The sequence below is a fragment of the Perognathus longimembris genome, chromosome 1, assembly GCF_023159225.1.
Source record: "Perognathus longimembris pacificus isolate PPM17 chromosome 1, ASM2315922v1, whole genome shotgun sequence".
In the NCBI taxonomy this organism is placed as follows: domain Eukaryota; kingdom Metazoa; phylum Chordata; class Mammalia; order Rodentia; family Heteromyidae; genus Perognathus; species Perognathus longimembris.
In genome coordinates, this window is record NC_063161.1 from 117,511,932 (window position 1) to 117,523,094 (window position 11,163).

General features: G+C 41.3%; 1 protein-coding gene across 6 annotated transcripts in view; it reads right to left on the reverse strand.

The window, feature by feature from the left end:
• The window catches only part of Bnc2 (basonuclin 2), a 428,651-nt gene extending 418,077 nt beyond the window's left edge, over positions 1-10,574 (reverse strand). For 2 of the 6 annotated variants that reach the window (XM_048353623.1, XM_048353382.1), the window contains exon 1: positions 10,454-10,574. In XM_048353623.1, the coding sequence (XP_048209580.1) occupies positions 10,454-10,456 (3 nt within the window). In that variant the 5' untranslated portion in view covers positions 10,457-10,574. Of the gene's footprint in view, positions 1-9,901; positions 9,965-10,051; positions 10,245-10,453 lie in introns of those variants that run through there. The other 4 variants (XM_048353903.1, XM_048353579.1, XM_048353979.1 and 1 more) reach the window with 3 other exon arrangements.
• Between the last annotated feature and the right edge of the window lie 589 nt (positions 10,575-11,163).

Genomic DNA, 11,163 nt, shown 5'->3' on the forward strand with positions numbered 1-11,163 from the left:
AATCCTACCATACGCTACAAAATGGATGAACCTTAATGATATTATACTAATCTCAAAAAGAGCAACAACGTTGGAAGATTCACCATTTCTTCATCACAAATCTTAATATACTGCAGCAGTCAAGACAATTTGGCATGGAAACAAGGATAGACATACAGATAAATGGAAATCATGGTTTTAAATAAACTGTCACATCTACTGGGCAGTTACCTTTCAACAGAGTAAATGGCAGTTAAATGGGGACCAAATTATTTTTTCAACTAATGTCTCTCAGAACAGATATCCACATCCTACCTCACATCAAATATAAGCACTAACAAAATTGATCAGAGATTATGAATCTGTCCTGTAGGAGTTCAAACTACAAGACACTTAGAAGCAAATATGGGTGTAAACCTTTATGACCTTGGGTTAAACAATGGTTTACAATGGTTTCTTAGCATCACAAAGCAAGAACAACAAAATAAAAATAAGACAATCTGGACTTCATCAACATTTCAAATGTGTTTCGAAGGCCACCAATGAAAAAGTAGAAAGAAAACCCACAGGATCAGAGAAAATACTTGTAGTGAAGGATTTAAATCCAGAATTTACTAAGAGCTCTTATAATTATTAAAAACTCTAAATAAAAAAATGCAAAAAAGTATTTTTCCATTTTAAAAAGATACACAAATGGTCAATAAGTACATGGAAAAAGTGCTTAACATTACTACTCATCAGGGAAATGAAAATTAAAACCCAAAACCACAATGAAACACCACTTCATCACTATTACTAATGGTTAAAATAAAAAGACAGACCAGTCAGGCATGGTACTTCATGCCTGTAACCTCAGGCCTATGAGGGAGAAGCAGGAAGACTGTGAGTTCCAGGCTACCCTAGACTACATACTGATATTTTGTACCATAAAAAAATAATGGACAATAAATAGCATGTGTCAGAGAAGATAAGGAAGACTACAAGGAGGATTATTGTTAGAAATCTACAAGGTTAGAATTGGCTTGTAAAACAATTTAGAAGTCTCTTAAAAGGTTAAAGAGTTTGCTATATGACCTATCGATTGCACTTCCAGTACAATATGTGCAATTATTCAAAGGCAATTTTAAAAACAATAAATGCACGATGTCCAAAAAACAAAACCTTGTACATAGATGGTCCCAGCATTGCCCATAGCAGCCAAAAATATACCAAATATCCACCAACTGATAAGGTAAGAAGTAATAAATCCATAAAATGGAATATTGTTAATATACATTTTAAATGAATATACATGTGAATTACACTCAATAGACATCTTTAATAAAGCCATTATCATTTTATCTTTAACAAAGACATTAAAATAACTAAGAAAATACTTAACAGCTATGATTATATAGCACTATCAGATAAAATGTACAATGCCTCAATTGGAAAGAAACTTGGAATTGACTAAACTCATTTTGCCCTCAAGGGAATCAATGAAGGCTCTCAACCTCAAGAGGAGTAAAATGGATCCTGCCTTGGACACCTTGTCTCAGGCTGTTTTCATCAGTCAAGAGATACTGATGGGGGCTGGGGATATAGCCTAGTGGCAAGAGTGCCTGCCTCGGATACACGAGGCCCTAGGTTCGATTCCCCAGCACCACATATACAGAAAACGGCCAGAAGCGGCGCTGTGGCTCAAGTGGCAGAGTGCTAGCCTTGAGCGGGAAGAAGCCAGGGACAGTGCTCAGGCCCTGAGTCCAAGGCCCAGGACTGGCCAAAAAAAAAAAAAGAGATACTGATGGGACAAATAGGTACAGGAGCCAGTAGAGAACAGCTACTAACACATGTGTTCCCTTCTTTTTAATTACCATACAACACTAGTCTAGTTTGTTCTAGTTTTGAAAGGTAAAAAATTCTAACTTTTACTTTCAAAAGTCCTGCTTTCCTCTCCCCCTACAATCCTAACACAAGCTGTAAAGGATAGAAAAAGGGCTAGAAGAAGGAAGGTTAAAACACTTTGCTTGTGAGAAGAGTAACAGGGAACCTAAGATGATTAGGGCAAATTTGCTCATCTACACAATACTGGTCAACTACACAGTACTTCCACCCACTTGCCTAGAGCCTGGAGCATGGACATGGGCTACCTGGTTACTTGACTGATAATTACAGCCTATTAGTTTCCCAGGAAGGAAACATCCTGCCTTTGAGGTTCCGGGTAGAAAGAAAGAAATGTGAAAGACAGCACCTCTCTCTATCCTGAATTAAAATTAACTTAGCCCATGAATACTTTTATAAGACACTATGGTAGCTTCCCAAAGAAATCTTCCACTATGAGCATCAAAAAGTTAGTCTTGGGTAGGAACTAACTGTCCAACATGGGTAAGACTCTGGGTCCACTTCCCAGCCCATCACCAAGAAAAGGGAGGAAGAAAACAGAAGGGAGGGAGGGAGGGAGGGAGGGAGGGAGGGAGGGTAGAAAAAGTTAGCTTTGGCTAAGGAGACTCCAATCACAATTATAAACAACTTTGTAGGGGTCATTAACATAATCCTGTATGTGTGTATGTCTTTTCTCTCTCTCTCACACACACACACACACACACACACACACACACACTACTGCTATGTTGCCTAAGCTGGCCACAAACTCCTATTCCCAAGAGACCCTCTCATATCTCAGGTTCTCTAGTAAAGAGCTATTGGTGTATACAACATTTACAGCTCTGTTAATATATTTGGAAAGAAAAGCGGGTCCCCAAAGAATATGATAAACGGATAAATTATTTTAATTAGTAAAATAAAAGCAAAACTGTGTGTGTCCAGTACTGGGGCTTGAACTCAGGGCCTGGGCTCTCTTAGCTTTTTTGCTCAAGGCTAGGGTTCTACTATTTGAGCCACAGCTTTACTTCTGGGTTTTTGCTCATCAACTAGAAATAAGAGTCTCAGGGCCTTTCCTGTCTTCATTGTCTAAGAACTGCTATCCTCGGATCTCAGCCTCCTGAATAGATAGAATTATAGATATGAGCCACCAGTACTTTGCTAAGACCAAAATAATAATAATAATACTTAACTCATCCTTGTTAATAAAGATTTTCCTAATTAAATAAACTTACATTAGAAACAGAAGGAAGGAATTATACTTTACCATTGTCTATTCAAGAAATTTTGGTAGTTTCTTTACTTTGGAGATTGAGAAGATGTTGGCCTCAAATATGTAATCTCCTGCTTGAATCTCCTATCTATCTGGGACTACAGGCAGGCACCATCACACCTTTGTGGTTTGGAAGATTCCTAAAAATTCTAGTTTAATCTTCAAAGATGTTGATATATTGACCAATCCAAAATCTGCAAATATTTGTATTTATCACATTCTGAAAATGACCCCATGAACATGCCTTTCTCCTTTACCCCACAACAACAAGGCAGATATTCACTTGTTTGTGTTCTCAACTTTTCATTTGTATAAGATAGAGTCATGACATGTAGACTGGGTTGGCCTCAAACTCAGGATCTACCAGCCTCAGCCTCCCAAATGCTGGAATTAAAAGTATGTTCCAGAGCATGAGGAGCTGATTTAATCCTAGCTATTTACCAGGCTGAGACCTCTGGAGGTTTGTGACTTGAAGCCAGCCTGGGCAGAAAAGTCTACTGGACCACTCTTCATTCACCTAACCAACAGAAAGATGAGCCAGAGGTATGGCTCATATAGTAGGCTACCAGCCTTTGAGCAAGCAAAGCCAGGGCAAACACTACACATTTTGGAGTTCAAGCACTGATAACAGCACAAAATTCTTTTTTTTTTTAATTAAAATAAGACACATGCTTCCACAAAACCAAATGATGATACATGGCTCTCCTAGAGAGAGGTCAAAAGGGGGTCACAGTATTATAAGAAAACTAATGGGCCACATTATTGCATACAGATTTTAAGTATACATACAACACCTATGAAATATCTTTTAATTGTTTCCTAGTCATATAAAAACTAAGAGAAATCACTAACATTCACAGACAAAAAAAAAGTTGTAATATCTAAATAGTTACCAGAAAGATCATCTTTGTCCTAAGAGATTAAAAAGGGAAATAAGACTTTTCAGTCCTGTCAAATGTGTTCAATTTTCCCCTCAAATGAAGTTTAGATGAAAACAATGTGACTGACAAGCTCCACACAGGCAGATCTTGGCAACCCTCGACCCTGTCTATCTCCTTGGCCTGTTAAGCAAAATTCCTTCACAAACTGTTGGTCTTTGCAATAACTCCTACAAAGCTCATTACTGCCAGTGTCAGCCTATTCCCCGTGTCGTGCATTTATTCCTGGGATGCATATCAACATGTGGCACATGTCCTTGACGTGCACAGAAGAGCTGCACCCCAGGACAGCAGCATGCACGACAATAGTGTCGACTCTTACTTCTTTATGGTTGCTGGGATGTAACGGAGAAATCTAATAACTGTGACAGTGGGGCCTTTTGGTTTTTCCTTGCCTTTCCAGACAGTGAAGCTGCACAGACACTAATGAAAGGTTAAATGAATAGGAATAGCTGACAAGAGGTACAATAAAGAAGGAGCTTGGTAATCCACAGACACTGAGCAGAGATCCTTGGCTCAAGCAGAGAAAGGACAGCACATCGTCGAGTCACAATATTTAAAACAGCTTGCTATACACAGAGGCTTTTGTGTCTGGGTACACGTCTGGCTTTGGACTGAAAAAAAAAAGATACTGAAAAGGAATTTCAGCATGGGGCACTTTGGCAAATGTAAGGTCATAATAGGAGAAAAATGTTTTGTGTGGGTTGTTACATCTTTGTACTAAACACAAAAAGCAGGGACTATGAACTCATGAACCTCCTGTACCAGGACAATACTGCACATTTTGACAACTATTAAATATTATATCTAGAAGGCTGGCTTGATGTGATTTCCACTGGTACGATGGATATGCAGTGACTCATGCAGCAGTTCCACATTCTGACTTCCTTGGGGAAGACTTCCTGACATAGTTCTAGTCTTTAGTGGGTGTGATTTGTTACAAATGCAACCAAAATTCTCAGACCATCTTCTACTCGGCAAAACTTCCCAACAGTTACTGTCCGGAGGCTGAAGTTATCATGCTGGCATTTTGTAAAGAACAAAACAAACTATAATTCCAGGGAGCTTGTAACTGTGAAATGGCCTTAACCAGGATGCTTCAATACTGAACTTATTTTTTTTCTTTTAGTGCCCTTCTCACTACACCTTGAGTAGGCTGTCTTCTTCAAGGAACTAATTTAAATTATTAAAGCAAAATAAGTTAAATTCTAAAAAAAAAAAAACTGGCAAAATGTCCAGGGAAAATTACAAGAAAAAATAAGAATGTTATGTATGTATTTTCTAGAAAGAAAAAAAAAACACATCTGTGCTATGGCAAAAACTTTTAAACTGATGTGTGGTATAATATCATCCTTATGCATATGGATGAGTGAGAACATAGGTTCACAACAAATGGCAAAGGAATAGTGAGAACATGTTTTAAAACAAGGAAGGCTCTTTGAACAGCCAAATTAAATTATAGCTGAACTTTTGAGTGTACTGAGGGTTCTAATAAGCCACAAATAAAGACTTTTATTGGCTAGCAACATAATGAGAGCTACTGTGCAAGAGATTTAAAAAAAAAAGACAAATCTGGGCAGTTTATCTCACTGGATTATATTATTTACTTAAATGGTAAATAAACTGGTTCAAAGTAATGCTCCTAAAAACTAGTATATAAATATTAAGCAGTAATTATGATCAAAGGCACTTTAATATAAACATATTATAAATTTTAGTGAAAAGATTAACAAATATGAAATTAAATGACAAATATTACATTTGAAACCATTTAAGTCCTGCACTTTAAATTTATGTTTATTCCTAATATACTAACATTATCAATGTTTATCATTTATTTAAGCTTACAACGTGAAACATTTTGAAGAAATATTCTCTCTAAAACGTAACAACTGAACACAGAACTACTTCAAAATCATCACATATGGGAAGGGGGCTAGCCTCAGTAAACTAAACTGAGATATCCCACTGTCAGTGATATGTTATGAGTTACTTTTAAGAGAAACTTGGAAGGTTGGCACCGCCCCTCCCACAAGATGAGAATCACTCATGAGGTAACAAAATGACAAATAGTACTTAAGCAAACCAAAACATTTAAAATATATTTGGTTGCATTTTCACTGATCCTCAAATCACCTGAAAGATGCAATCCTAGAAAGCTTAGCTGATTCATTAACTGTTCTTGTTGAAAGTTCTGTCCTTCAATCACCACTTTTAAAAAAATGGAAAATTAAAAATATATATATGAAACAGCAGCTACAATCCTAAACTCCAAGCCGGTATTCATTACCTACTTTGTGCACCATTCTGATTGCCAAAGTGTTTTTTTTTTTATAATGCCTTAAGTATACCTAATAAAATCATGAGGCTCCCTCTAGCTCTTTAGAGAGGAGTTTACCAACCAATGATCGTATGTAATTCTTATCCAACAAGGAAAGATTTGAGAAGGCTGCCTCCCCTTCCCGGAGAAATGTTGTTTTCAACTCTGTTTCTTGTCTGGATGTAGATGGTAAATGAGACCATCTGCAGAGGAATTCAAAAAGCATTGCTCCTTATTTATGCATTAAGCAAAGAATCTATTAATTGCTTCCAACTAAAGCTATGTGTACACAATTTTCTGCCGTGAAACTTTAACTTGAATAAACCATACACACATTTCCAATTTAAATTTGCACATCATGTATAAAATTAAATCTCAAAAAACAAGCAATGTGAGAACATCCACCTAATTTCAAACCTGTGAATTTATCTAAATTCTAAAAGTCTACATGTAAACACAAAATCTTGCAGAGGGAAATCCTTTATTTAACAGTGTATCTGTGGAATTTACATGAAACAAAGATGCTCATGGTAATCTGAAGAAAACATTTTCATGTATTGTAATATTTATATACAACACTGGTAATGACTTTTTTATTGTTTAATCTTTTCTGCAACTCAGTATTGGATATTTGGGGATTGTAGTTATTTAAAAGACCATAAATAATATAGCTGAATTATGCCATTGATATTTAGTCCATCTAACAATAGCCATAAAAACCAAAGTCCACTGGCAAATCACTCCAAGTAAGTGAGAGTACGGACAACACTGAATCGAACTCTTCACACCCACTAAGGCCATCTTGCAAGTACTACAGGATATTTAAAACAGTGCTGAACCTTAACTCTAAAATTACAAGTAAAGGAGACCACTGATACCAGGTCATCACCTATTTTGGACTCCCTTAATATAAGAAATATTCCCAGGAACAACAAAAAGAATAGCTCCAATCTACCCTCCCACCCCCATCCTTTTTTGCGCCAGTGTCCAATTTCTTCTTTTCTGAACAGCTGTATTATCCAACTTAAGTTGCTCTGCTAATTTCAGTCCCACAAGGACTAACTTGGAAGGCAAAAAAAAAAAAAAATACAAGAAAAGATCAATTTGCTGGGAAAGATCAAATGAGAAAACTGTGGGGACAGCACCAGGTCAGCGTGTGGAGAACTAAGCAGACCTGTTCTTCATTAACTGTAGCTCTCTGGGGATGTCACACACTACCTGTCCGTGGGCTTTATTGAACGGCCTAACCCGCCTCTCTATTCCATTCTTCTGGGCCCAAGTGAATCATATCCTGCTGCTGACAAGTTAGCAGGGGACTGCGGCTGCAACATGAAAGTACTTTTCTTTCTTGTCTAAATCAGGCAGATTTTTGAAAAGACGACACAGCATTGACTCGTGACATGGCAAGATGAAACGAGAGGTCTGGGCCGGTCTTGGAGCTGCACAGATAAAAGTAATCAAATGACACTCCTGGAATGCAAATTGGCATTCTTGACTGCAGCAATTGCACAACCATGAAACATCCCTGACAGCAAGCAAGATTAGGACAAAATGTTATGTAAAGCACTGAACTCAAAAACTCTCACTTGAAAATTCAAACTGTAACACTTACATTTTAATACAGCAATAGTCAGCTCTGCTTTTGTCTGCTTCTTTTCGCAATCACATATCCCTGTCTGACAGATAACTTACATCTCAGGTAGAAGGGAAAAAAGCACGTATTAGGAATGTACTCCTGCTATTAATATTCTCTAAATATTTATCTTAACAATCACATGGGGTCAATTCATATTCAAAGTTTTACACACAAATACAACCCCCTTAATATTCTCAATGGAGGTGGGTGGCATTTCAAATCTATCTCACAAGATCCTCTAAATAAAGTTCACATTCATGCTAGTATTACTTCCCTGAGGTGAAGATACTTCCCATACTTTGGTAAAGTGATTAGCAATCTGGATTTAAAATACACTGCTCTCTGGGAATACAAAGAGTAGCTACAACTAAGAACTTCATTAAGACTGAACAGCTTAAATGAAACAGCTACAAGTATGATATAAAACACAGAGCCTCTCTGAAGGTTCATGAGGGATTTCTGCGTGTGTGATTCCAAAGGGTAAAAGGAAGTTCTATTAACTTGTACAAGGTCTCACTGCTAGAGTTGTTCTTCAAATCAGACACACTAATAGTGCCAAAAGTAAGCTGCAATTAAAGTGTATGTGTGCGCACACTAACATTTAAAGCTGCACAATACAAAAGAGTGAGTGACAAAAAGCTTTGCCACTGTTGAAAGTGACTATTATACAGGGATAGATGTGTAGACAAATACTCATCATGGCTAAGGGAAAAAGAAGAAAGATAAAACCTACACTGGCATGTACAATTTTCTTCAGTAAAATGCCATCAGACGAAAATCCCTCCAAGTATCAATGGACATATTTAATATTTTTAATACCTTGCTTAAACATGGTTCCAACAACTGCAATTGTCCACAAAGTACAACTTTTAAAAAATACAACAGGCCACTTTCAGCCACTTTAATCTTGGGTACCCAATATTATTGTATGATGCCTTTTTTACATCAGTTTTACAACACCTTGACAATTGGGTAAATGGGAACTATCATAAATCGCACGCTGCTTTCAAAACCACTTTAATTTCTGTCAGCGTTAACTGTAACCACAGTCCTGGGCAATGGTGTGTGTGCCTGTGTGTGTGCCTGCATTTTGACAGTAGCATCTCCTACACTTCACTTGTGACTTTGATCACTGCAATGAGATGTCACATTTGTGGGAAAAAAGAAAAGGGGGGGGGTAAGCCAACCCCTTATTACCCTTTTTCTTTCATATTCTATCTACAGAGCAGATCAAGATGCCCAAGGAGGGGTGACAAGTGCCACTCTGGTGTGGAAGGTAACTAAAAGGGAGTGGTCAAGCCCTTTTCTAACAAATCACTCTCGGAGAGCAGATGGACAGAGCGGCTCATCTCAGGCGGGCTCATTGCCCCAGGAGTCCTCGCTGCAGAGAAGCAGCTCGCAGAGAGGGGCTGTTGAGGGCATCTCGCTTCGCAATACCAATCCCATTTCTTCCAACACTTGGACTTGGAACATAAAAAAGGATAAAAAAAACTCTTACCCTCCTCTCAACTGTAGATCTACCGTAGTTTTGCTTTGAATCTTTAAAAAAAATTTTTTTTTTCTTCATCTTCATGCCCCAAATCCCACCCTCCAATCAATGGGCTAAATAAAACAAGTCTTAGAACTGCACTATGGAAATAGCACACACGTGGATAGCCGGGGTTGTTTTTCTGGCCCTGCGTTTTTTGTGCACATTCTTGAAAAAGAAAAAGAAAAGAAAAACCTGTAGGGAGGTGTCTTACCATTCTCATTTTAGGAAAAGGGAGGAGGTAAACGTGCCGGGACCGGTGGCTGTGCTCCGGGCTGGGCGTGCGGCACGGGCACCCCCGGCGCGCCCTGGGCACCCCACGCCCCGCCGCCCGTTCCTCACACGCCCGCAAGTTTTTAAAAGTTACCGTGGATCCCAAGCGCTTTTTCGTCTGCGCCCCCAAGCTCCTCGCAGCCGCGCTCCATTCATCCACCGCGTCCCTTCCACCCTCGTCCCCCGCCTCACTCCCCAGCCGGTCCCCAACTCCCTGAGAGCCTCCCGCGGGCCGGCGGCTCACCTTTGCCGGAGGGCCGAGCCGCAGCCCCCAGCTCGCACTCGCACTCGCTCACTCGCGCGCCCTCCCACCTGGAGCTCGCCTCGGAAACTTGGGGCCAACTTTAGGGAAGGATTTCGAGAGCCCAGCTGGGACCAGGTTGGACCGAGTTTCCTCTCCCCTGCCCGCCCTCAAAGCGACCCCACACACAAGTCGCCTCCACCTCACGCCGCTGGCCCGGGGAGGCCGACACGACCCACCCCCACCCCCGCCTCCACTCCCGCCGCCCCCCAACCCCGGCCGGCCCCCCGAGCGCTCCAGCGTCGGGGTCATTTCTTACGAAGTCTAGAATTAAAAAAAAAAAAAAGAAGAAGAAGAAGAAGAAGAAGAAGAAGGAAAAGGAAAAGGAGGGTGGAAACTTCTTACCATCACGGCATGCTGGTTGTCAAGTGCAGCCCCCGCCTCTTGGTCTCCTCTTAGCGGCCGCGCCTGGACCAGCCCCTCGGCCGCCGGGGCTCCCGCAGACTCGGCCTTTCTTTCCCTCCCCCTCCCGATTTCCTCCGGGCCGCTCGGCTCTCGCCGCCTCCGCCACTCCCCGCCCGCCCGCCCGCCCGCGCGCGCCCTCGCCGCGGCCCCTCGGCGCTCAGGTGACTGATTTACACCCGCGCCCAGGGTCGCGCTCGCTCCCCGGGCCCGGCCCGGCGCTTCCCCTCGCTACTCCTCGGGCCAAAAAAAAGAGAGAAACAGAAAAAGGAACGGACTGTCCCTGGAGGTGGGGGTGGGGGGGTGCTGCTGCTCTAGGGGAGAAGGGGGGCCGGGGAGGCCGCGGGCGAGGTGACCTGGGGCGGCTGTGTAAACCCCACAAGTTTCTCTGGCACCCCCTTGCTTCCAGTGTGTCCCGACTACAAGGCTGCGTCCCCGCTGCGGAGCCCACGGAGACTGGGCTGGGGCTGTTGTTTGTCCTGGGCTTTCCAGGGGCTTGGAGAGGGGGACGTATAGTTCACCACCCTCCCCACAAACACACCCTGTTAGTTTAGGGGTTTGGTGGGGGGGCGCTCTCGCTCTCTCTCTCTCTCTCCCCCTCTCTCTCTCCCTCTCTTTCTCCCCCTCTCCGTGAGTGTGTGTGCGTGCGCGCG